The sequence below is a fragment of the Microtus ochrogaster genome, chromosome 4 (assembly GCF_000317375.1).
Source record: "Microtus ochrogaster isolate Prairie Vole_2 chromosome 4, MicOch1.0, whole genome shotgun sequence".
Classification (NCBI taxonomy): Eukaryota; Metazoa; Chordata; class Mammalia; order Rodentia; family Cricetidae; genus Microtus; species Microtus ochrogaster.
This window is the reverse complement of record NC_022011.1, coordinates 27,334,722-27,361,169: the sequence shown is the minus strand read 5'-3', so window position 1 is coordinate 27,361,169 and position 26,448 is coordinate 27,334,722. Positions and strand designations below refer to the sequence as shown.

At 53.3% G+C, this 26,448-nt stretch overlaps 1 protein-coding gene across 1 annotated transcript in view; it reads right to left on the bottom strand.

Moving 5' to 3' along the window:
• Positions 1-2,779: 2,779 nt before the first annotated feature.
• Necab2 (N-terminal EF-hand calcium binding protein 2) overlaps positions 2,780-26,448 on the bottom strand; it is a 24,822-nt gene continuing 1,153 nt past the window's right edge. The window contains exons 3-15 of the mRNA XM_005345856.2: positions 26,352-26,448; positions 23,552-23,576; positions 21,479-21,587; positions 20,596-20,621; positions 20,341-20,438; positions 11,265-11,401; positions 8,827-8,945; positions 8,611-8,690; positions 6,302-6,355; positions 5,726-5,838; positions 4,648-4,725; positions 3,729-3,820; positions 2,780-3,288 (exon numbers count right to left, since the gene is read on the bottom strand). Coding sequence (XP_005345913.1) covers positions 3,260-3,288; positions 3,729-3,820; positions 4,648-4,725; positions 5,726-5,838; positions 6,302-6,355; positions 8,611-8,690; positions 8,827-8,945; positions 11,265-11,401; positions 20,341-20,438; positions 20,596-20,621; positions 21,479-21,587; positions 23,552-23,576; positions 26,352-26,448 — 1,057 coding nt within the window. The 3' untranslated portion in view covers positions 2,780-3,259. The remainder of the gene's footprint in view (positions 3,289-3,728; positions 3,821-4,647; positions 4,726-5,725; positions 5,839-6,301; positions 6,356-8,610; positions 8,691-8,826; positions 8,946-11,264; positions 11,402-20,340; positions 20,439-20,595; positions 20,622-21,478; positions 21,588-23,551; positions 23,577-26,351) is intronic.

Below are 26,448 nucleotides of genomic sequence, written 5' to 3'. Positions count from 1 at the left end.
AGAGCTAGTTCCAGGACAGGCTCTAAAGCCACAGAGAAACCCTGTCTTGAAAAAACAAAAAACAAAAAACAAAACAAAAAAAAAAAAACCAACAACAACAACACAGTGTTTGTTTAATGAAGTATTAAAGCTGCATCTTCATGCATTCATATACAAGAAGGAATCTTGCCGGCAGTCAAACTTTGTAACATAAAAGTCACCCGAGTGGTTTTAAGAACATTGAATTGTTTGCACTGGTGAAGTTTGCTTCTGCCTTGTGCAGATTGTGGTTGTGCTCAGTTTCTTACTCTTGAATTAAAAAGGTACGTTTTTTTTTAAGGAGCATGCAGTTGTGAGATTTTAAACTTTAAAAAGACATTTTGGACTTTTCCAGAAAATGTAAATTAAAAAGTAGATATTTCTAAGAAACAGCTTTTAAAAATATTTAATTCTATAAGGCTCTGGGACATTTATAAGATATTATAATGACTTTATTAATATGTGATTTTGATAAATAGATAAATAAAAGGTTAAAATTAGGGCCACAGCTATGAGCACCAAACATTAAAAACTAGAGACTAAGGTATTTCTATATTTGATGCAGCAGATTTGATGCAGTGACCTAAGCTGTATGGCGAAAGGTCTCTCCTTACCTAAGGTCTGTTCAGGCTAACAGAGATTGATTTAAGAATGTATGTCTAACTTCCTTGTTTTTGCTACTTTGTTAAACTGTAGCTATTTTGGTAAACTGAGTCATGCCAGAAACTGTTATACTCTATATGGTGTCCTATGTAAGGACCAGGAAAATAGTTTCTGAACTCCTGATGGACTGTATTCATGAAATGAGTTTCAATTCAGAAATTGTTATTTTTATTATAAACTGTTAAAGATTATTAAGCTTTCATATGTTCAGAACTATACTAATGTGGCGTCTGAGGAAAAGTGTGTGCACTTGGAAGGCAGAGCAGAGCAGAGCGTTGTCTTCTTTCTTTCTGTCTTTCCCTTACTTCCTGAGACAGGCTCCCTCACCGTGTCAGCTAGGCTGGCCAGTGAGTTCTTCACATCTGAACCAAACCCCCACTTCCGCAATGCTTGAGGTTACATGAGTTCATAGCCATACTTTTTACATGGGTGCTGGGGATTTGAACTCAGGTCCTCATGCTTGCATTGCAAATGCTCTACCCCCTGAGCATCCTCCCAGCCCATGTGAGTGCCTTCTGTGTATATCTAAGAGTAGCATCACTGGGTCACATGGTCATGAACTATTTGTGGAAGTGGGCACTGATCTTAGCAGGACTCCAGAGCCGTTCTCCCCAGACTCTACTGCTGTGTGGTGTGGCGTAGTGCCAGGCACAGGACTGTGGGTAGTGGGCTCTGTGCTTGTATTTTCTTATGGTACTACCATGTTGTGTGACCTGGGTGAGAACCCTTCCCTCTCTGTGCCTGTGTCTCCTTCTGGACACACCGGGATGTGGGTATGAGTGAGCACAGTCGGTGGTGGTGCCTGTCAGGTGCTCGATTCTGTACCTGTGTAAATGACGTGGAAGCTGGAGAACCTGGTAGGGGGACGTCCCCTCAGAGCCTCTGCCCACCCGTTCCAACACTGATGATCTTGAAGTCCACCACTCGGCTGTGCTGCACTTTGGAGGAGAATTTGGGCAAAGTGTGGGTGAACGGAGGTGTGACGTGCTCTGCTAAGTGGGGCTCCTCAGCTACACCCCAAAGCACCAGTCTCCTGGCTTATGATTGGGAAAGAGCAGCCTTGGGCCAGTAGAGTGATATTTACTCGGGCTGATGGTGCCGGCTGGAGCCTTCCCCATGCGGAGCCAGGTGATTCCTGACCCATCACTGGGTGGCTTTGCTGCCCACATTCTGGATGAGACCCCTGATTCTCCGAGGCTGGTGTGGGATAGTCCGGTTAGGGACGGAAGTTGGGATCTGAATCTGCTTCACTCTCCCTAGGAGGCATTGTGAATGGCTGGCATCTACCTTGAGGTCGTTCTGCACCCAGGGAGGCAGCAGGGGTGGGAGGAGCACAGTTGTGGTCTAGCCTCTCTCACCAGCAGAGATGGAGTGTTGCCCCCCTCCCCCTCCCAATCTTTCCTGATCAGAGGGAGACCTGCTGTGTTCCTTGGTGGTCAAGGCTTCTGTGACAGTCTTCCTGCTGACTAGGAGAAGCAGGGTGGAATGTACAGGAACTGGTCTTCCAAGCAGTGTTGCAAGGGCCGAATCTATGCTAGAGTCCCTGACAGGAGAGCAGTGACAGTCACATGGCACGCGATGGCTTCTGCCCCAGGTTCCCAGGAGGCCGGTTCTATGACCCAGTGTGTTAGTGACACTTCTGGTTACCAAAAGTCTTGGGTTTAGGCTGCAGACCCATCTATGGAGGGTGGCATTGAAGGTCAGCCACTCTCCATAGCCTCTTTTTGGTCACCCCCGATATAAGTTGTCACATGCAATTGTGTTGTCCCCCATGGCCTGGGCTGGGGCTCCGTGCCTGGCCCGCCTTTGCTGACTTCTGTCAGTGCCTGTGCTGCCAAACTGCGAATGACCCCCCGCCAGTCCCACTATGCTTCCTGCGGGCTGCTACACTTGAGGTGGCCCAGGCAGGAGTCGCCAAACTCACTTGTTACAATAACCTTTCCCGTGGCATTGCTCCACTGACAGCTAGGAACATGGAGGCCCAGGGAGAGCTGGCTAGGAGCCACCCTGGCTCTGTGGTGCCCACGATGGCACCCCCAACTATCTCCCTCCTCCGGTTGCCGTCAGCTAGGAAAGGGACAGAGGCATGACACACACTGTTCCTAACCAGACTTTATTTGGTGGCTGTGGGCCTAGCATGGTGCTGGGGACCTGGGCTCTACCAGAGCCTACATTGGGTACTACAGGGTCACAGCTCCTACTAGGTAGAGGGCCATCAAGGAGGAGGGAAGTCGAGAACGAGGCCCGTCCATCTGAGGTGGGTCCAGCTGGGCCTCAGCCATGAGGAGTCAGGGAGGCCAGAGGCAGGCTGGGGTGGGAAGCTGTTGGTCAGAGGCTGGCCTGGGAAGCCATCCCTGCTAACCTTGTCCTCACCAGTATCCCAGCAATACGCTCTGCCAAGTCGAGTCAGGTGTGGATGCCAGGGGAGGGGCCTCCTCCATGTCATAGCAGGGGTAAGTACACATCCTTTTTATTAGTGTATTGAAAAGACAGCTGTGTACCAAAGTCTCTAGAAAAGGGGTATTACAAGAAGTGGGGGAGGGGGGCACTAGGCTTCTTAACAGGGCCTCTGGAGGGGTCAGTCTCGGCCCGAAGTGCACCAGGCAGCTGGAAACAGGAGAGAGAAATAGCGGTCAGTGGCTGGGCTTGTGGAGATTAAGGCCCCTTCCATGGAGGCTGGGGTGGCTGTGGGCAGGAGCAGGCAGAACGGGGAGGGGAGGCCTTGGGCAGAGTTCCAGGCCAGGCTTTGCAAACCTGTGCTGCTCACTCAGGTCTGGGGTGAGGGGTGGGAGGGCCTAGGTTCTCTCTAGGCAGACATACTTCCTGAGCTTCTCACGTGAGTCCCCACGTGTGCCCAGTGGTGCCCTGGCCTCGCCTGTCTCTCTCTATCCACCAGGTCTTGGGTCGGGAACATGCATCTGGATCAAGATTCCTGGTCATGAGTGAGCAAGAAGCCCCTGTAGGTCTGGGACCCTTCATAGCGGCTGGTGCTGCCTAGAGATATGGGGTGCCCCACCCCAGGGGCCGTTTTGCCCCTGGCCCGCTACCTGGCACAGAGATCTGAGAGAGTGCCTCAGGCTGGCTCAGGGTGTCAACCTTGACGTGTCGGAAGGCCTTGCACACAGGACTCTGTAGGTGCCTGCAAGCCAGGAGCACGATTAGTCCGGGGGTATGTCTCTGAGAAGGGGTGAGGGGAACTTTAGGTGCAGGCCCAGGCCCAGTCCTGCTGTCTGGGGGCGGGGCTGTGACCTTGTGAGCATCCATTCGGGAAGGCCTTTGGTTCTAGACTGCCCAGGGGAACAAGATCAGACCTCTAGCCCCGACCTGTCCCCTCCTGATTAGCTGCAGTGTCGGGGGAAGGACTTAATCCTGCGCAGATGCCAGCAACACTGCCCCTGGAGGCTTGAGCACCGGTGTCCAGCCCACCTGCCCTGTGTGCCCACTCCTCCCTGCAGCACCTCACTGTGGGGAAGAACAGGGGCCAAAGCGACCCCTCTATGTTGGGGTTGTACGTGGGGAACTGGAAACCTGCAAACACAGTGCTGTGTCTCCAACTGGGGAGGTCAGCGAAGTGCCTGGGCTGTGTTCTGAACTTGCGCAGTATCCCTGTGCTCAGCCCCACAGCCCTCAGCAGCGCTACTGAATGCAAGGCCCAGGACCCAGCACTCAATGATGCAGGCAGGTGCTGAGTGGCAGGGGTGGCCTTAGAGCAGAGCTTTCCATGCATGGTGCCATATCAAGACCCTGGGTCAGGGGTCCCACTAGAAACCCTGCTGCCTCTGAGTGAAAGGCAGAAGCTCACCAGGAAAGGAAGCTTCCCCGGATGGAAAAGCCTCTGCAACTAGACTCCAGGTTCCTCACCATCCTCCCCACTCTCTCCTCTCCGGACAGGAGCCTAGAGCCAGCCAGTCCCATCTTACCCCGGCCCACCCCCAGGTTATGGGGTAGGGACAGCGCCGTACCAACCTCTTCCACTCCTCCTCTGTCTCCCAGAACTCGTAGATGACGAAGGTGAGGCCGTCTGCCATCCTCACCGCAGCGACGCTGCAGGGAAATGACATGCACATGTGTGGCTGGTAGTGGCTGCCCCCACAGACGCATGCCACTGTCTCAGCCTCCGCCCTCCCCATTTGTTCTCCACAGGGCAGTGGAGCTGGAGACACCAGGGATATCCTGGGAGATAGTGCAGCATTGTCTGCTTGCAAGCGCTATTTTCCTGACCTCAATGATGCCAAGCCTCCAGGGGCAGCCACAAGGCCACCTGGCACAGCACCATGGCCCACAATGAGAGCATCCTCCCCCACGTGGGCTTCATCAGCCATCTCCTGCCTACCCTCTCTCCATCTCTCCCTCTGTCCCCTCTGCCATCAGCCAAAGAAGGGCTCTCCTCGTCTGAGTATGTGACATCTCCCTGCAGCCCCCAGCCTATCTTCACACAGAAGGCAGGACCAACATGGGTCCTGATAACACCAACACACAGCCTCTGACACCCCTCCTTAGGCTATTCCCCCATCACTTTGTCCAGCCAAACCATCATCACCCTCTCTCTCAGTACTGGCTATGTACAGACCCCTCACTGGTGGCCACAGTCATCTGCTTCACCTTGCTGAACTACCCAGATTTGGCAGGACAGGAGTGGGTGGGGGCCAGCGACCTGCATTCTGGAAGACACCCCTCCTGGAGGCTCAGTTTCTCCCCATAACCTAGCAGCTCCTGACTTGAGTTAGGCTGTGTTGTATGGTGTGAGTAACAGTGGTCACGCTGGGTGAGTGGAACATGAACCAGGACGGCCTCAACGCAGCACGTTACTCTATTCACTCTCCTGAAACACTGTCTGCTTGACAGGTGCGTGAGCCCGGGCCTTGGGGAGAACTAATTCACCCACCACCTACAGCTGCAATGGGGCTGGGCCTCCTTTCTTAACTTCCCTGTCACGTGCCACCCCTAGGAGGGCTGGCTCTGCAGGGTCGCTGCCAGCCAGAGGCCCTGGTCACCCCCCACCACCAAAAAAAAAAAAAGCTCTACAGAGAGCCTTGTCACTTACTGGAAACAATTTCTTTCTCCAGCGGTGCCACGGAGGTACTGTCTCAAGGAGTCCAAGAACTCGCTCAGCTGCTCAGGGCACACAGCCATTTCTTGCCGGACCAGCTGCAGGTGCTGCGGGCCAAAGTGGGAATGAGCATTGTGCCAGGCCCTTCCCCAGCCACGTGGGCATAGTTGAAATGCCAGCAGCCCGGACCTTGCTTCTGAGAGGTCAGGACAATAGGGTCAAATAAAACCCTATTTTATTCTTACATGTGCAAATCAGTTAAAGGAAGATGGGGACAAATGGGTATAGTCCCCAAGGGGCCCCCACAAACAGGGCAATAGGAATGCTGCAGGGAGCCCCTTCCAGAGGCACAGCTGGTGACCAGCAGGCTGCCTTCAGTCTGATGACAGAGTGGCCCAGATACTTGCCCTGCTCCAGCCCAGGTGTTTTTTTATATCAGAGTCCTGGAGCCTCGGCTCACCATGCCCCTTGGGGAGGAGAGGGCAGAGAAGGGTGGCCAGAGACATGGAGCTCCAACACTCTTCAGAGGGTTGAAGGAAGAAGTCAGAAGAAGGGCGGAGAGGGCCTTACCATGTCCGTTCCTTCTTCATCAGAGAGGCGCTGCTGCAGGTCAAACCAGAGGGTCTAGAACAAAGCACAGTGGGGCCTGTGACTCAGGCCACTTCCAGGGAGTCTCCCAAGGCCCCACCTAGGGCACAGGGTATCTGGGACCCCCAGGGTTACAGCCCCTGTCCCAGTGTGCCAGGGATTCTGAGATCTCCCAGGCTACAAGTGTGGCTCCCACAGCCGAGCCTTAGAGCAGCTTCAAGGGGGACCCTGAAGCCAGAGAGTTGGGGAAATGGCAGAGAAGGCCTGGGGCCCAGGCTTCTGAAGCACTGGGAGGCTCAGAGATCAAGATGGACTCTCAAGAAACTTGGGGTGTGTGGGGTGGGGCAGGGCAATCTTAGTAACAGGCACTCAGGGGGCCGGCCCAAAATCAAGATATTGGTTCTTCCTTTTTTTTTTTTTAAACCAGGATTTCATAAAAGCCCTAAGATCTATAACTTGCTTACCTCACCCCTAGCAGTGACCCCATTTTCCAGCCTCCCTGAGCCAGCTGCTGCCCGCTGTGTGATTCGGGAATGCAGAAGCCATGCAGGCTCTGTGGGTCACCAGTACCTGGGGCCCAAGACAGAGCCAAGCAGACACTGAAGTTCAGTCATGGCTGTCACAGAACAGAACCCTGGGACTCTAAACGGTCCCCAGATGGGTTTGCATTAGGGCCTGGGTTTTAAACCCGTGTCTCAACCCCACCTGCAGAAATCCATTTTTCCTTCAATGTGGTTACCCCATAATTGCAGCCTGTGTGCCTGTCTGAAGACAGGAGGTGCCAACCAGCACACACACAAGCATGCAAGAGGCGCATGCACTATTAAAGACAACAGCGGTGGCAGGCGGATCGGAGTTCTCAAACGTCTGAACGAGGGCCTTCCCCCGGAATCACACCTCCAGCCTCCACTGACCCTTGCCCACACATCTCAAGAAAGTGCCCAGTAGGGAAGATGTGTTCACGGGTTCAAGCTTGCATCTGTCACTGAACAGGCACACGGGCAGCTCTTGGGTGGCTGGGGCCCCACTGGGGGCCCTTTGGCCTCTCAAGAGTCAGATGGTGAGCCCAGCAGTACCCTGACCTGCCACCCAGCATCTCCATCCTCCTTGTCCTCCATGCACAGTTGGAGACGTTGCTTGGTCAGCTGGGGGCCCAGCCCGGAGCTGGCTTGAATGTACCCATACTAGTGTCTTAGGCCAATCAAAGACCTTGGTGGACCCCGCCCCATCTCCAGGACGCCTAGGTGCTCCTGGTTACCAGCAAGCCTGGTTGTTAGGGCGACGGGGTACTAAAAATAAGCTTCAAAAAGCCTCCCTCCTGGGGCCCCCACTGAGTTGTTATGACAACCGGGCACAAGGTCCCCACCACGCTGCTCTCACCCTGGGCAGGGCAGCAGGCTTAAAAGAGGTGTGGGAGGGTGACCCCCACTTCCACCACAGCCCTGCAGCTGAGCCACCACCAACAGCCTTTTTTCTCCAGTCAGACTGCTTCCCAGTGACAAGGCCCTTGCTTCACGCTCATGAGTCCCTCGGAACAAAGCCCCCCCCCCCCCAACCCAGCTAAGTACCAGAGCTCCTTGCAAAAGAAATACAGAAAAAAAGAAGAAATGTCACCGTGATCCCAGGTCTCTGAGACACCTGTCACTCGGTGTAGGCATTGCGTGGGAGCCCTGTGCACATGCGTGGGAAAGTTGGGGAAGGATGATTAGCAGCGATAGCATGGCTAAGGCTAGAGGCTAACCCGGAAAGCAGACGCTGACCTGAGCCACCTGCACCTTGGTGAGGAACACTGAGTGAGGTCCTGAGTGTCTCTGCTGTCATCCGAGCAGGAATCTCGGGCTTCAGAGAGGGGAGTAAGCCACCCACTCAAAGCCAAGCAGCAGAAACTCAGCTCGAACAGAGGAACACCAGAGCCTACCCATCTGCAAGCCCCTTTGGGAGTCCTGCAAGTTACACACTGGCCCTGGGAATGTCTCTGTGGAGGCTGCACAGCTCCACATCTCTGGACTGTGTTGTGCTGGCTGGCTGTGTTCTGTTGGGAACCTGCCCTGAACCATCGCGGGCTCTCATTCACACCGGCTTTTGGCCTCCAGTATTGGAGCCGGCTCTCTTGGCTATGTCCACAGCCCAGGATCCTACCAATTGCTCTCTGTACCTAAAATGCTGCTTGCCCTCCCGTCGTCAGGACCGTGGCCCCAGTCCAGCTCTCTTCAACCTCCAACCCACCAGGGTGCCTCTGTCCTGACCTCAGCCTCTCCACAGCTCTTATGTGGATGGGGTGGGGAGCCTACCTTGCTCTCCAGTCTCCCAATCAGCTCTGCCAACCGGCTTATCTGGCCCTCCAGCCCTTCCTCCTTTGGCTCCCCTGTGGCTGAGAAAGAAAGAAAGAGATCCTGCTGGTAGGCAGGGCCATCCTAAGGGGGCAGAGCCCCAAGCCCAGGGTACGCCCTAGTGCAGATTCCTTGGGTCCCCTTGGAGGGTAGTGACCACCAACGATGCTCTCTCACCCACAGGCAGGCTTCTCCCTGGCTCCGGGGCTGCCAGCTTGTGGTTGGCAATATAGGGAGGACTGGGGCCTCCATAGTGGCTCTTGGTGACGCCGTGGCTGGGTTTGCAGTGCTCCTGTCTGCAGTGTGTACAGAAGAAACGAAGTGTTCGTGAGGGCAACGGTAGGGCCACAGCCACCTCTGCGACCTTCCCTGTGCACTTAGGAAGTACTGACTGTGTCCTGAAATGTGCACAGACCTGCTCTGTGGGCCCATGTCTGCAGGACGGTCAGGGTGGCCTTCATTTTCACAGAGGAGGAAACAAGACCCCCCGAGGGAGGTGACTTGACCAAGGCCATGTGGTCACCTGGGGCATAACTCCATGCCAAGATTCTAGAGGCCAAGTCCTGTGCCCCATTGGCTCATTTCCTCGGCTGGGGTAAGGAACCTATCTGGCTGATCTCATAGCTTCCCGTCAGTATAGGTCAACCCCAGGCTGGAGACACACAGTGTCTCCTTCCTCGATGCCTCAGTGGAGGCCACTATGCTGTGGAGTGACTTCTGGAGGAAGACCTGGGTTTTGGCCAGAGAGACAGCCTGCTTCCAACAAGGTGGCAAGAAAATACTTTGAGCCTGGCCAGAGCCAGATTCCATCTCTTGTCCCCATGTCCCCTTCCCCTGTACCCTCCACCCCTAGCACAGCAACAGGTACCCAGCAGGGTATCCGAAAATGCGGGGTGAACAGTTAATTCCTGATGCACGAAGATGGGCTTGCAAAACCGACTACCGACATATAGTCAACGGGCATGTGGCTAACACCCCACACACCTGAACCCTTTAGTACAGTTTGAATGTGTCTCCTGTGACCCCTGAAAAGTTTAACAAGTCTTTCTCCTGTGTTGAAGAAGCAGGCTCAGCTCCCCTAGCGAGACAAAGCTGGCGGAGGCTTTGAGCTGTCAATTACAACATCTTTACAAACCAGTAACAAACTCAGTGTGTCCCTTAGACCATGAAGAGCTGAGTGGGAGGCCCCTCAAGCAGCAGGGTCTGTATAAGCTTCTCCGGGAACACAGCACCCCTGGGGCTGCTCCAGGGTGGGGACACAGGGTAGCGCCAGGGAACTCAGGGCCTGGAGCCAAAAGTGTTTAGATGTGGGGCAGTTTGAGGTGTCTGTGGGCATGGAACAGATTTCCCATCAAGACACACCACCCACTCCTTCCACAGACATCCCAGAGTTATCCCCTCCCAGGTGGGGGCAGGCGAGCAAGCGGAACAGTGGTTGGAGCCATGGAGCAGCAGAGCAGCGTAGGAAGGCAGCCAGGGAAATTGCCCAAGGCTGCTATCTTATCTACAGCAGGAGAAAAAGGGGGAAGTTTGATTAAGCTGATAATAATAAATCAATACAGGGAAAGTTGTCTGTCCCCAGGAAGGTGGCTGCTGACCCTGGGGACTTGGGAGCGCAAGGCTGCCCACGTGGACAGAGTAAGGAACTGACTTTCAAGTGCCGACAGTCAACACGTTTGGCCACGGTGTCATGAAGAACCAGCCCCTCACAACCTGATCTGATTGATGTCCTTACCAACCAAGTGACATCACTCAAACCCCACCCCCATGGCAAAAGAACATCCCGGTCACACTGTGCCTCTCTGCCAGGCACCCTGCAGTTGTACACAGATAAAGCAGAGGCTGTAGAGCCCAGGGGTATGGGTCCCCTGGCAGCTGCCCACCTGTGTGTGGGTCCCATTTCCTCTCTACTGCTCTGAGCACACGAGAGTTTGCTCAGCCAGCTATCGGCAGCATGCGGGTGGGCTCGAAGATGAGCAGGCCCTGCTTAGCTGGACAGATTGAAGCCTCCCAGTCCAGGAGCCAGACACACAGCACCCACAGTGCCCATGAGAAACCCTCGGGTGCTCACCTATGTACCCAGAGACCAAAAGAGCAACACCCCGAACTCCGTCCCTCTCCAGGACCTCCTTCAGCATTAGTTTGGTCCCTACCCTGCCCTCAGTAGCTTCCTCCATCTCTACAGCTCCCCAGGTAACAAAGGTGGGAGCCCTTGGGGATCCTAGGACGCCTGGAAAGAACACGCATCCCTCTGGATGCTCCATTCTGGCATGTGGCACTTGTGTCCCCATCCTGAAGCCAGACACCACTTCCCAAACTGGTTTCCCATGTTTAGAAGTAGACAGGGCAGCAGGTCGATGTTGTGGGAACAAGAACCGTGGCAGAATCTATGGGTCCCAGGAGTGCAGGGCTCGTAACAGCCGTTCTCCTGAGTGTGTTCTGTCCTGTATAAGTCTCACGACTCAGGTATGAGGTCCTAAGTGTGTCCTCACACTGCAGTTGGAGAAACTGGAGGAGGGCAAGGGAGGTGCAGTCACCTGGCCAAGGTCACCGAGATTTGAGGTACACTAAGGGTCAGGCTGCCAGGAGCACCCCCTTACGTCCCACTGACGTACCGTATCTGGCTGGTCTGTTCATCAATGGCTTCCACAGCACTTTCCACGGAGCTGAGCAGCGACTGGATCTGATTGGCTGTCTCCTTCAGAAGGAAGCGGGTCACAAACTGGTCCACATTGCTCCCACCTTCGTACACCTGGGGCATTGGGAGAGAACTTGGATGTGGGCTGGCACAGGGACTGGGGACACCTTGGGCTAGTGACCCTGCTTTGTGATGGCCTGCACTGCCTCCCGCATCTTAGGGGCTGCAGAGCCCACAAAGCAGGGCCCCAGACTTAGAGGCCGAAGCGGGACCTCTGGCTTCACTGGGATCACCTCTCCAGGCCCAGCCGTCAGGGACCAGAGGAGTATAAGATGTGGGGCACGGTGTCCATCACATGACTGATGTGTGTGAACATCAGCTGCTGTGACAAAGGTGGCAGCAGTGGTGACAGTGATAACAATGTTGGCGATGGCGTTGGTGAGCCAGTGTTGGCAATGTTGATGGTGCAGACGGTCATGGAGGTGTTGGTGGCGGTGATGATGGTGATGATGATGGATGGTGATGACAGCAATGGAGACGATGGTGATAGGGGTGGTGATGATGCTGGTAGCAGTGATGGTGTTAAGAATGGTGGAGGTGAGGCCGGGCGGTGGTGGCGCATGCCTTTAATCCCAGCACTCGGGAGGCAGAGGCAGGCGGATCTATGGGGGTTCGAGGCCAGCCTGGTCTACAGAGCTAGTTCCGGGACGGGCACCAAAGCTACAGAGAAACCCTGTCTCGAAAAACCAAAAAAAAAAAAAAAAAAAAAAAAGAATGGTGGAGGTGTTCATGATGCTAATGCTAATGGTGGTGATGACCTAATGATGGTAAAAATACCAGCCATCACCGAGTAGCATTTCTGTTGTTGCAGTAGAGAGAAAGTACCAGGAAAGATGGCCTCGTGGACTCTGCTCCCTCCCTCCTTCTACAAGAACTCTTTGTCTCCCCGAGTCTTCATGTTGCTCTTCAGACTACTAATGGAAGAGAATCACTGCTGGCCCCCATAGAAATCCTCTGAGCCCTGTGCTCAGAGGTGGGGGCATAAGAGTAGGGGATGCGGAGAGGTGGGAAGGCACACATGATGAGGCGCAGCGAGCTTTGAAGAGAGGCGGATGCTGTGCGGTGTGCACTGTGCAGCAGAACCTCTCCTCTGGCAAGACGACAATACTGGCATCCCTCGTTGAGATGCCTGCCTCTGCAGAAGGTTGCAGAGAAGACGGGAGAAGCGTAGCTTCTTAGGGTCAACAGTGGTGCAGAGGTAACCACCGCTGGGGAGGGTGGGTAGGGGAGAGGTGCTGGACCTCAATCGCCACCCTACTCTCTGGAGTGGCCCCTCCCCCTGTACACTGGCACTCTGCCCAGTCCCTGGCAAAGCGGGGGGGGGGGGGGAAGGATGGGGGAACAAGGCTCTCAAGGAAAGCAAATTAAACTATCCATCACTCTGACTGAGAATTAATTAGCAATAATTACACATTGGGAAACATGGCTGGAAGACAGAGAGCCTGAGGAACAAGGCATGGGAGGTGGCGCAGAGGAGAACACACGAAGATAGACATTCTGTCCTGAGGCCTGGCTTGGTGCCACTGTGGGCAGACCCCAGTGGAGAAGACATCCTAGCCCCTACCCTGAGGTGCAGGCAGCTCCTGGCTGTCTTTCTAACAACCTGACGCCACCCATGGACTGGAGAGCAATGGACAATTGATTACCTCCAAATGACCGAGATGACATACCATGGTTTAAAGTTAAATTAATAGCCCCCCAGAAAAAGGCTGCTAGGAAGGTTCTAAGCAGGACAGGAGTGGGACTTGGGGTCACAACATTCAGACCAGAAACCGACAAGGCAGTCAGCAAATGAAGAAAATGCGAATTCCAAAGCCAGGCCACCTTCTGGGGTGAGGGAAGCAATGGAGACATGACCCTTTTCTGCCCAGCCAAGAGGTGAAGCTCCTCAGCGAAAAGCCAGAGGGTTGTATGCCTGCACCCTGTGGCAAACCATTTGCAGATCGGTGGGAGCTGCCCAGAGCCCTGCAGAGCTTTTGATTTGCCAGGTGAGAGCTATTATCCGTGCAGACTTGAGCCACAGAAAGAGATCCCCCAAGAAGGAAGCTGTGTGAGCAATGGCTTCTGAGGTAAAAAAGAAAAACATTAGCCACTAATGGTTCACTTATTTATTTATTGGTGTGTGTGTGTGTGTGTGTGCGCGTGCGTGCCATGATGCGTGTATGGAGGTCAGAGGACAACCTGTGGAAGTCTGCTCTTGCTCTTCACCATGTGGGTCCTTGGGATTGAACTCAGGTCATTTAGGTTTGGTAGTAATTCCCTTGAAAAGAGCTGAGCTGTCTCGATGATCAGATTAAGTCAGACAATTCAGATGACATCCTCCCATTTCAGAATTCCTTCATCCCCAAAGTCAACAGGAAATGTTTTTAATGACCTAAGAATAAAAATAGGATTGAGAATTTCCTTTCTTTTCTCTTTCTTTCTTTTTGGTGTATGTGAGTCTCTCTCTCTCTCTCTCTCGGGGTGTGTGTGTGTGTGTGTGTGTGTGTGTGTGTGTGTGTGTGTGTGTGTGTGTGTGTGTGTTTTGAGACAGGATCTCACAGTGTAATCCTGGCTGTCCTGGAACAGCTTTGTAGAACAGGCTGGGCTTGAACTCACAGAGATCCACCTGCTTCTGCCTCTTGAGAGCTGGGATTAAATACCTTCACCACCACACCTGGCTTCAGAAGCCACTAATAAGATGAAAATGGAGAATTTTATCTTCTAAGTCACAATCAATGAAGCAGAGCAGACCATCAAAAAGAAGAGCATAAAAGAGATGAAGAGAGAATGAAACGGAGGAAGAACAAAGGATCATGAGAGCCGCCAGCCTGGATGGAACATTCATAATGAAAAAAGACAGCCACAGTCTCCCGGGTGCAGACACCATTCCGGAGCTGGTTAAACAAGATGCTGCACCCCATCAGCGCAGCAAAGGCTTTGCAGGCAGAAGCTGGTGCAGAGAGGTCCTGCAATCACACTCGATCAGGCAGACAAGGCTGGCTGCCACACCGCCTGGGCGCTAGAGCTTAAATGAGAAAACACGAGTAGAGATAAGGAGGCTGAGGACGCAGTGTGCGCCAGGCTGTTATTTCATCCGTGGGGCTGGCGCTGAGGCTGCTGTGAGCCTTGCTAAGCTTGGTGACAGGGTCACAGCTGTCATAAAAAGCAAGTCAGCTGAGTATCAAGAGGTTTAGACTCTTCATATTTCTTTTGGAGACAGGGTCTCTGGTTGGCTTGGAACTTGTAACAATTCTCCTGCCACAGCCTGGAGAGCAGCTAGAGTGATAGGTGTATATCGCTATATTAACTTGTTCATATTCTTTTTAAGGTTTCTTTTTATTTTTATGTGTGCTCAGGTGCCTGTGGAGGCCAGAAGAAGAAGCTGGAGTCAGGAGTTGTGAGCAGGAACTGAACTCAGGTCCTCTGGAAGAGCCACCAGCACTAGTAACCTCTGAGCCATCTCTCTGGCCTCTTGTTCATAGTCTTGAGACCAGTAAGCCTCCAGTTCTGATTATTGTTCCTTAAGAGTAGAGAGAACATCTGGACGGTGGTGGCACATGCAGGTAACCCCAGCACTGGGGAGGCAGAGGAAGGCGGATCTCTGTGAGTTCGAGGCCAGCCTGGTCTACACAGAGAGTTTAGAGTCATTTGAAGGGAGGAAACCTCAACTAAGAAAATGCCTTCATAAGATCTGGCTGCAGGCAAACCTGAAGGGCATTTTCTTTTCTTTTCATTTTCTTTCTTTTTTTTTACTCTCATAAGACCTAAAAGGGTAAGGGGTTATTTTATAACAACAGGATCAAAGAAAAGTATCTAGAAACATATAAAAGCATTACAAATCCATTAGAACTCCCTCCTCTACCCACAAAAGTACAGAAGCTTTCTCAAAAACAAACAAAACCCAAAATTCTGGCAACACATATCTATTCCTTTTAGGAACTATGAAAGTGATATTATTCCTGCCGTATTTAATTCCTCTCAGGGATTAGGAAACAACACTACAAAAGAGCTGAGCCCGGCTTCTCCAGAATGGCCTCCTCCCCGCAGAGTGGGATTCCAGTCTTCACTTGGAGAAGTTCCCTGGTCACTTCCCAGGGATGACCACCCTGGAAGACAGTTATGAACGTCACTGTGCCAGCTCCCCTCCGCAACACCGCCGAGAGAGACCAGGAGGCAGGAGACTGCCTGGGTTGCCGTCCAGAGAATTACATTGTGAGGGTAATGTGAGCAAAGGGGAGACCTAAAGCTTTTGCTTCTTAAGACTGCCCTGATTTGCATATGAAAAATGAATACTTACAGAAGATGAGAAGAAACAAATAAGACCCTATCTTATTTCTGATGTCATGGAGTGATGTTCTGAACTGTGGTGGGAGGGAGGACAGTCGAAACTACTGAGATGTGGTTGAATTCAGGATCCATCTGTCTTGGAACCTGAGCTTTTCCTGCCTCAGCCTCCATAGCCATCTCAGCTGGTATCAAGCACTGAGCGCTGGCACTTGCTGCTGGCACCGGCAGATGGCCAGCGGTGTTGCCGAAGAGAGCTGGCACAGAACTTCTTTTCTTTTTTTTTAAGGAATTTTTTTAATTTTAAAATTTATTTGTATTTTTTTTTTGTATGTTAGTATTTTGCCTACATGTCTGTCTGAGAGTCTCAGATCCCCTGGAACACGAGTTATAGACAGTTATGTGGTGCCATGTGGGTGCTGGGAATTGAACCTGGGACCTCTGGAAGAGCAGCCAGTGCTCTTACCCCCTGAGCCATCTCTCCAGTCCCAGGACATTTTCTTAATTAGTGATGGATAGGGGAGGGCCCAGCCCATTGTGGGTGGTCCCATCCCTGGGCTGGTGGTCCTGGGCTCCATAAGAAAGCAGGTTGAGCAAGCTATGAAGAGCAAGGCAGCAAGCAGCACTCCTAAATGGCCTCTGTATCAGCTTCTGTCTCCAGGTTCCTGCCCTGTTTAGAGTTCCTGTCCTTTGTTCAATAACAGACTACCTGGAGGTGGTGGCACACGCCTTTAATCCCAGTATTAGGGAGGCAGAGGCAGGTGGATCTTTGTGAGTTCAAGGCCAGCCTGACCCACGAAGCTAGTTCCAGGACAGCCAAGACTACACGGTGAGATCCTGTCTCGAATTCCACCCCCCCCCACACGTTCTCTGACTTCTCCAAAGCTGTTGCAATGTGCAGAAGAGACAGGCTTTGTGTTTTTAAAGAGCGTGTTCCAGCTGCATGCATTTCCCAACAAAGGCAGGAGATCTATTTTCAGGTCTGACCTCCCACACTCTCCAAATGTCTCTCCCAGGCACCTGTGAGGCCATCATCAGACAAAGGGTCATGCAACCAAAAGATGAGTCCAGAAGGGACACGATGCGGGAAGGAAGCTCACTCGTCACTCATCTTTATCACAATAAAGGGATTGCGAGAGGCAGCTCGGAAAATCCTAGGGACAAAGACACTGTGTGGTACCATCTGTGGTGGCCTCAGAAATACCAAAGGTCAGTATTTTGGATTTCAGAATTTCATATTAACCAAAGCATTCACACAAAGGGGAAAAAGACCAAGGTGACAATGAACCTAAGCCAATGGAGGGCAAGAATTATAAGAAGAAGAAGCACAAATAAATTAGACAATGTAACACTCATATTAAGTAAGTATCTGGGGCTGCCTATGAGAAACAGCTAATTAAAATAGACAACACTGTCAAATATAACGTTTTTAGAGCGTAGGAAGCAGTTGGAAGTGGCACATGCGTCTAATTCCAGTGCTGAGAAGGCTGAGGCAGGAGAGTGGCCAGTTAGAGGCCAGCCTAATTTATATAGTAAGATCCTGTGTCAACAAACAAAGAAAGCTGAGGCAGGAGGGTGGCCAGTTAGAGGCCAGCCTGATTTATATAGTAAGATCCTGTGTCAACAAACAAAGTGAAAGAAAAGAAGGAAGGGGGAAGAGGAGTGATGGAGGGGTGGAGGGATGGATGGAGGAAGAAGGGATGGAGGGAGGGAGAAGGGATGGAAGGATGGAGGGAGGGGGAGGAGGAACGGAGGGAGGGGGAGGAGGAACGGAGGGAGGGGGAGGAGGAACGGAGGGAGGGGATGGAGGGAGAAGGGATGGAAGGATGGAGAGAGAGGGGAGGGAGGAATAGAGGGAGAGGGTATGGAAGGAGAGGGACAGGAGGAAGGGATGGAGGGAGAGGGGAGAGATAAAGGGGAGGAGGGAAGGATGGAGGAAGGGAAGGAAGGAGGGAGGGAATGATGGAGGGAAGGAGGAGGGAGGGAGAGGGGAAACAAACCATGAAGGAAATGAGGCTGTATCTGAAGGGCTCCAAGACTATGACAGTCCTGACATCACAACTACCTAAAAAAATTTTATTGTTCTTTTCTGCATGAAGTATCTGTCTTGGTCAAACAATGGTTAGACTTTTAAAAATAACCATAAGTATATAATTGATCATAAATGTGAACACGTCCAGGTTGGTTAAAGAACACACTACAGTGAATAACCCCCCAAAGGGAATGACTATAAGTAGGGTTTGCTATAAACTCCCTGTTACAGGGGCTGGAGAAATGGCTCAGTGGCTCAGAGCTCTGGCCAAGGATCCGGGGTTTGATTCCCAGTACCTAAATGGTGGCTCACAACCATTTGTGACTCCGGTTCCAGGGGATCCAGTGCCCTCTTCTGGCTCCTGCGGGCTTCAGGCACACACATGGTGCATAGATGTCCATACATGCAGATAAAACGCCTCACCCATAAAGTGATAAAATAAGATTGATGACAAAAGCCGACCTCTTTAGTCCCTTGACCCAAGAGTTATTGATACATTTTGATTTTGAATAGAAGAAAAAAAAACCACGTCTGTACATCTCAGGGATGGTGAATCATAGAGGAGATGCCCCAGTCACATGATTTGCTCCCCAGGCCAGCATCCCACCTCACCTCCCAGTGCAGAGAGAAGACACTCAGTAGGTAACAGGACTGAGTGAGCAATGATGAAATTACGACGCTCTGATGAGAGTTTATCACAGAGCACCGACTATTCAATACGACAGAACCTAAAAATAGAATCCACCCATCGATCGCGGGAACAAAATCATCAGCTCATAAAAAAAAAAAAGCCCACAGGCATTTGAGCAGACTCCTCGCCATCAGTCAAGACAAGACTGAACAAAGGGGAAGGCGAAACATATTTTTGCACGGGCTGAACTGAAGAGGGTTCTAAAATAAGATTTGGCATTAATATTGCAATTAGCAGAGAGATGCACTTGAAAGCTGGGGCTTGGCGTCATTGGGATGTGTTAGGATCTGGGGAAGATGCCACATGCAACGGAGTTGCCAGCGGAGCTCACATTAGTCACCATGCAGGAGACTAGCCCAGTAAACCATAACAGAGGCTACTGCATCACAGAATCAAAGCCATCAGCTACGATCAGGGGTCACAAGGTGTCTTAGGGTTTCTTTTGCTGTGATGAAACATTATGGCCAAAAGCAAACTGGGGAGGAAAGGGTACATGTCCACATCACAGTCCACAGATAGATGTCAGGGCAGAAACCCAAGGCAAGAACGGATGCGGAGGCCATGGAGGGTGCTGCTTACTGGCTTGCTCCCCATGGCTTGCTCAGCCTGCTTTCTTAGAGCATCCAAGACCACCAGCCCAGGGGTGGCACCACCCAAAGTGAGCTGGGCCCTCCCCCATCAGTCATGAATTCAGAAACACATGTGTGGGTTCTTAATTGAGATTCCCCTCCTCTCAGCGTGTCAAGCTGACCCAGAAGCTAGCCAGCACTCAAGGAAAGTATTTAAGATCATCAACAGGCTGCCTTTCTACAAACAGGCCAACTAGGAGATACCCAAGAAGGAAAAGGAAAACAGTCAGCTACCATTTCAGGCCCTGCAAGGATGCTCCAGCATCACCTGAAACCACCATGACAACCTGAGGCCACATGCGCAAGGCCCCTGTGGTACCATGGTTAAGGCTGGGCTGAATCTCCTGGGAGGAGTTCAGCTCCCCTCCCCCATGGATGGTGAGGTTCGATCACTCCGATCCAAGCGTAGGCAGAGCCTCAATACAGCCCTACTGGGACAGGGTTCTGCTCCTAGACAGGAGGGGAAGGATCAAGGAGTGGGTTGCTGCACAAAATCTATCTTCCCCTCCCTCTTAGGTCCAGTGACAGCCAAACAGGCTGTCACACCTACCTGGCACACCCTGCTAATGCTCCAGCCACTGTGGGACACTGGGGCTGTCGGAAAAAACGGCAATGATGAACACCCCCTCACCCCTGAAGAGCGGCTCTCACAAGGTCTTAAAATATTTGCATGCAACAAGAGGCCCGGACAGTGCAAGGCCAGCATGACAGTGTGGATAAGCAGGGGGTGGAGGTGGAGGAGGGTGAAGTGGTAGTGAGGGGCAGACTCAGCAACATTTGGCCCCTCAGTCCGCTGCAGGCGGGGCATGGGCTGCAGGTGAGGAACTGAGGGAGCCGGCCTTAGCTAAGCAGCCCTGCCTGGGCAGTTTAGAGGACCCACTTCCTTCAGTCAGGTCCCGAAGATGGACACGCCCACTTCCCAGGCAGCAAAAGTGAGACTCCAATTCCTCAGCTGCCTCACTGACCAGATCAGCTAAGTCCTCCTCTACTGCACATGTCAGCCACTCGGGAGACACCAGTGCACGCCTGGGTCAAGTTCAAAAGATAAAACCTAAACCCCCACTTCCATATCCCTAGGTCTGAATTGCCCCTGAAGGAGCCGATCATTGGGGGATTCCTGCATTCACTGGGTAGCCACACCAGGACCAGACCTGGCCCCTGCAAAGGCCCTTGCACTCTGACGCACACCCCGCTGGACCGAGCTATCTATCAAGGTGCTCCTCTCACTGTGTAGTTTATCTGAGATCCTCAAGGAGCCTCGCCAGCGTACGTCACCACGAATCCAGACACCCATGAATGACAATACTCAGCACAACCTGGAATCACCTGGCACGCAGGCCCTCGCTTCTTGAGAATGCTACCCACACCCACTGACCTTCTTGGTATAGCCCATGGCTTTCAGGACTGAATGGTTTAAGGTCTCCAGGGAGGCCAGGACATCCTCGTAGTCTCCCATGTGGTCCACAAAGTAATCTGGGGAAGGAGGTTGCAAAGGTCAGGGGTCACGGAGGATGCCATCCCTCTCTCTCTCTGGGGTCCCCTCACCAGCCCCATCTAGGTGTCCACACTGCTTTGCCCTCCTCTGGGTATTCTTGTCTACACCAGGGTTGCTGTAGGTCCGGGTACTTACCACACAGTTCCTTGGTGTCCACATGGCTGTAGAGGGAGGGAGGAAGAAAATGATGGAAAGAGAGAGGGGGAGAGTCAGCAGCTTCCCCAGAAATCCTGTCAAGTCTCCAGTCTTGATTCCTTGATTCCACTTTACTCTGACCCCTGCAAACTGGCTTGGTAGTCAACCTGTGCCCAGATCACCGATAGTCTTGGAACCGCGCCCCCCCCCAAGTGATCCAACCTGCTCTATTGCCCCCAGAAACTTTAGTCCTCATCACCTCAGTGCAGCAGAGGAAAGTAACCAGGTGGCTCTGACCTACCCATGCAGAATTTAGGAGCAATGGACAGAGATGGGTGAGGGATGAAGGGTGACGGGCCCGTGAGTGTGGGCAGTGTACACTTATGCTGGCTCTGGAGGCCAGGTGTCCTGTGGGGCTGAGCTGCAGGTCCAGGTCATGACTGGATTGCAGAAAAGGTTCAATTTGCTCCATGGCCAGAAGTGAGGTTAAGCTAGAGTTGCGATTCATATGCATAAGGTTTGGGATGGGGATTCGTGGAGACAGGACCTCAGAAAGCAGATTCTAGGGAGCACTGGAATCAGGACCGAATGGAGATACAGCAGAGCCACTGCCAATGGCCCACCAATCCTGTGTGTACCGCATCAGGCCCAGGGTCTCTCCCCGCTTGGCCAAGGCGGCTCAGAAAGGACAAGCTTAGTCTCAGTCATACACACAGGACCCACGCCTTCACCTCAGCCTGGCAGCGAGGGCCAAAAGGGCCTGACTTTTGGATTAGTGAGTCAGGGGAGTTCCAGGCCTCTTGCCCTTAAGCAGAGCCCTGTCATTATGGAGAAGGGAGGTGTCTATACATCCCCAGGGTGCCCCGCAGTAGCCTGGCCTCACTTGGTGTTGTCTGAGTCAATGGTGTGGAAGAGATCCTCCAGCTCCTTCTCACTGAGGACACCATCTGCGAAGAAGAGCTGAAATTCCTCCAGGGACAGCTTCCCGTCATCTGCAGTGGACAGGCAAGGAAGCGGCTGCTGTCTCAGCAGGAAGAGCACACGGTGGCCCCACAGCCCAATACCGGAACCACTGCCTCAGCTGACAAACTCCTAGCTGTCAGACTGAGGCCAACAGAGACAACAGAAGTTGTTTTCTGGGGACCAGACAAACACCTCGCATATTCTCTTCTAAACAATCTTCCCTTCTGCATCTCGCGCAATCACCTAACTCTGTTTAACCTGCGTCTCTGGCAATCACCTGACTCTGTCTCACCTGCATCTCCTGCAATCACCTGACTCAGAGACTGTTTAAGCACTGTGCCTAACCTGACACCATTAGCCTTCCTATAGAGGTCACTCCCAACCCCAGCCCCAGGTCTTAGTTCTGGGAGGGGGAGCAGTCTCTCTATTGGGTCCTTCCACAAGGCATTAGTAGTCTGAGCTCAGACCTCAACCTAGCCTAGGGCAGGACCTGTGCCACATGGTAGGTGCCAACAGAATCCCCCACCCTTTTGGTGAGGAGGCAGTCAGTGGCTGCATTTTTCATAGAGTAGCTGGGCTGCATGGAAAAGACTAGACTCAGTGAATGTGTTCTGTGATTGATTAGTCATGTCTGCCCCAGGCACAGCATGGGGTGTACCAACAACAGGCCCAGCTTGCCTCTGACTGCTTCCACCTGCTTATCATGGCTGATACCTCAGTGTCTTCTGTACCCAGAGAGAACAGGGAGCTGGAGGACAGGATGTGCAGATCCTCTGATCAGAGCCTTCTGACATTTACCTTGGGTGGTAGCCACAAGCCTAATGAGCACATATGCGCTATTAAGAGGAAAATATCCTCCACTTGGCCTCTGGTCCAATTAGAGAAGACAAGTTGTCCCGGAGCTTTGTCACCTCTGCCAGCAACTCAAGAAGGACTGTTTGTAGGTGGCTCTACTAATGAGCAGGGGCCCAGCCTGCTGCAGTGACCTTTCAAATAGCAAGAGCCCTGAGTTTCATCCCTGGCGGGAAATGCTGGCTGGTCCTTACCCCTCCGCCAGCTGTCAATGCAGTCTTCTGGCCTGATACCCCGGGCTGCCAGTCAGGTCTCTCATTCTTGCCTTCCCCTGGGGATTGGCTACCTCATGTCCACCACAGTCAAAGCTAGTCCTTATCATGAGCGCCTGTGAGAGACCTACAGCTGTGTCCTCACCAGGGCAGGCGTCTTGCACACATTGGCAGAGGACCTGCTGTGCTTTAGGTACAGTGAACTCACCAGGGAGTTCCCCACAAGGGAGTGGTGGGGGGTCAGGAGGATACAGTCTAGGGCCTGCTGTAGGCTGACACTCCTGAGACCTGTGTTGTGGGCCAGGGAGAGGGGCAGGCCTCTCTGCCTGGGTGGTAGGCTCTACACACAGCTAACACATCTTCAGTGCCATTTGGTCCCCTATAGCCCTGTGTCCTGTGTGATATCTGCAGGTGGTCCTTCACCCAGAGGGCTGGGAGGATGCAAATCATCTCTAGGACAGGCCTGTTTCCCTGCCCTTTCATATCCCAGCGAATTCTAGCCCACCCCACCAACCGTGTGCGGCAGTCAACAATGGCTCCCAGGAATGACATAGGATCTGGACAAAGCCTGAGCCACCTTGAATTCAAGCCCACTTGGGAAGGGAACCAGGGCCTCAGGGGCAAGATCCCTGGGCCTCATGAGGACTTCATGGATGAACACACCGCTCTCTGGTTCTCTTGAAGTGTCTTTAGGTCACCCACATCTCCTCTACCTTGTCCCAAAGCTCAGGACAGCACACAGGGCCGCTGTTGCCGCTCCAGCTTACAGAAGGGGAAACCGAGGCAACAGAATAGTGACAGGAAGTTGGCCTCTGGACTCTTTGTGCTCTTCCCCTTCAGGTTCATAGGCGTCCACGTCCCCACCCCTGTTTCCCATGAGACATCAGGGCGAGGAGTGTGGGCAGCAGAGCACTTGGAGGGAAACTCACCATTTTTATCCGCACGACGGAAAATCTGCAGAGAAGAGACTTGGAGTCATTCCTAAGCTGAGTCTGGGCGGATGCCCTCAGCAGCCTCTTGACCCAGCTGAGATTCCTCTCCCAGGAGCAGCCCAAACTTCCCCAGGAGACCCCAAGGCTGGGACCCAGGGTAGAGAGACTGCAGCAGGCAGGGGCCCTCCCCTCACTACTTCAGAAGCTGCCACTCCCTCTGCGCTGCCAGCCTGCCCACGGTTGCTGACAGGCACACACATCCATGCTGTACGCTCACGCACACCCACGTGTATCTCTGCAGGTGTACGCACACTCATTCCTCTCGACTCCCCCATTGCTGAGCTCACAGCTGCATCCAGCCATGCTCAGAAGCCCATGAGAGCTCCGTGCTTCCCGTCATTCGCTTTTCAGGACCCACCTCCCCTTGCTCTGGCTTGCTTGGGTCCCTTCTGAAGGAGGTGCTCTTGAAGCCTGGTGACAGATCAGCCCACAGGAAGTATGGCGTCATTAGGAGATGGGGAGGGAGAGGCTGGCAGGAATGTTCTGGTTGCAATTAGCAAGGATGGGATAGGGAACAGTCCAAACCTGGGACCTGTACTTTGAGACAAAGTCACTCCAGGCTTCCCTGACATTTGGATACCTCAAGGTCCTTTGATGACAGGTGCTAGGACCAGGGGGTCACGAAGCTGTTTCTGATCATTACAGGGCACTTCCAAATGCCACTCAGCCCAGGCCATAATCCAGGCAGGTGAACCAGCAGTTCCTGACAGACCAGAGTGTCTGCTAAAACCTCCCAACTCACAAAAGGGATCTGATGTCCAACCCTGGACCCCTGAATCAGGCTTGCCTTTTAGCTAGCTCCCTGTGGTGGCTGAGATCTCAGTACTGTAAGATCTGAGATGGTCCCAGGATCCTGGAGGAATTGGCTCCCTTTATTCAGAAGGAAACTTCAGCCCACAGCGTGTCCAGGTTCCCACCCTCCACCCACCCCGACACACTCTCTCTGGGTTTTCCCAGACTCAGGAAGGTCTGAGGGGGATCTGCTAGGCCAGAAAGGAAATGCCACCAGCTTGAATCTCTTTGAGTTGAAGGATAGATGGTTCTGGTCACCAGCACCCCACAAGCAACAGGACAAGAGAATTGGGAACTATCTGGGTACGCCCAGACCCCAAAAGGCCTGGGTGTAGAAATGACTAAGGTGATGTGGCCTCAACTGACACCATGTAAAATGGCTCCTAGAACCAGCATGAGTGACACCCTCCCCCCTACTGCGTACCCCATTTCACAGACAAAGAAATAGAGGCTCAGCAGCACACAGTAGCCAGCGAGGGTCCCAGTGCAAAGGAACAGGCTGGACACAGCTTCCCTGAAAGAGGGCCAAGCCATCACCTCCACTCTGGACTCTGCCTGGATCCTTCTGTGTGTGCATGTGGTGTGTGTGTCTGTGCACACCTCCTGTGTGCACGCACCTCTTTGTGTATGTGTTCACAGACACACTAGGACACCCATCTTCGAAACCCTCCTGCCCAGACACACCTATGGGTTCTGAGATCTAGAAAAGGAAGCAAAGAGGGGATAGGATTTCTAGTCCCTTGACACTTGTAGGGGTATGTGGCACACACACACACACACACACACACACACACACACACAAGCACACAAGCGTGCATTTACTCTCCTAGAATCTCATAACATATAAAGCCCCACCCTCAGACCAGTCCCACCCACCTCAAGCCCCTCCATGGGCCACCAGCCCACTCCAGCCCCTGTGACTCCCCCACTCTGCAGGGGGTGGGGCGTTGGTGCATTGAGGAGCTAGGTGGGATGAGGAGTGAGTCTGGGGTCCAAGAGTCAAAAGGAAAGTACAGGAAGGGGAAGGTGGCAGGATGAGGATGGAGCTGGGGGGAGAGGAGGGGATGGCCCCTGGGTCCAGGCAATGGCCCTGATTTTATGGAAAGAGGAGGTGGGGAGGGGGCTTCACTCGCAAAGTGGCACAGAGCGGGGCGGTGGAGGGGGGCTCAGTTTCCTTAACAGAGAAGAGCGAAGGGGTGGTTCAGGGGCTCTGTGTGCGGTCTAGAAGTTATCACTGCAGGGAAGAATCCTGGATAGAGAGGAGGGGGCTGTAAGTGCCCAGGGGCTCTTGTCCCAGTCATAGGGACTCAAGTGAGAGGGTTGATTAGGACCAGAAGAGGGGAATAGTAGCCAGATTTATGGCAGCCCTAAAGGTCCGGGTTATGGGATGCGGGGGTGCAAGAATGAGATGGGAGGGAGGGGATTTAGAGGGTCGTGAAGTTCCAGTGGGGACAGGCGCCCCAGCCGCGACGGGAGAGGAGTGGAAGCGGGAACGTGGAGGAAGAGGGTCCTGGTCCGGGTGCGGGGCTGGGGGAGCTCGAGGTCCCCACTCGGAGGAGGGTCCCGGCTATGGGATGTGGGGATGCAAGGAAGTGGATGAAAAGGATGGAGGCGAGGATCACACAGTCCGGATGGAGTTGAGGGCTGGGGACAGCGGTGTCCCTGTGGGAAGAAGGGGTCCCAGCCACGGGACGTGGAGAGGTGGGAATGAGGGAAAGTAGAGGGAGGGGATGGAGAGGATAGTGCGGTCTGGATTGGGGGATAGGCGCCTCAGCGGCAATGAGAGTTGGGGCTTGCGCTTGGGGTCTCCTCGCCGAGAAGGGTCCCGGCTAAGGGATGAGGGGATGCGGGAACGTGAAGGGAGCGGATGGAGGAGAGGGTACTCGGGTCCCGGGTATGAACTGGCACCCAGCCGCGCTGGGCAGAGGGTCCGGCGCATACTCACGTCCAGGATGACTGCCGTGCCCCCGTGCGGCGGGGCGGGCCCGGGCCCGGGGTCGGGGTCCGCGACGGGAATGTCGGGGACGAGCGGTGCGCGGGGC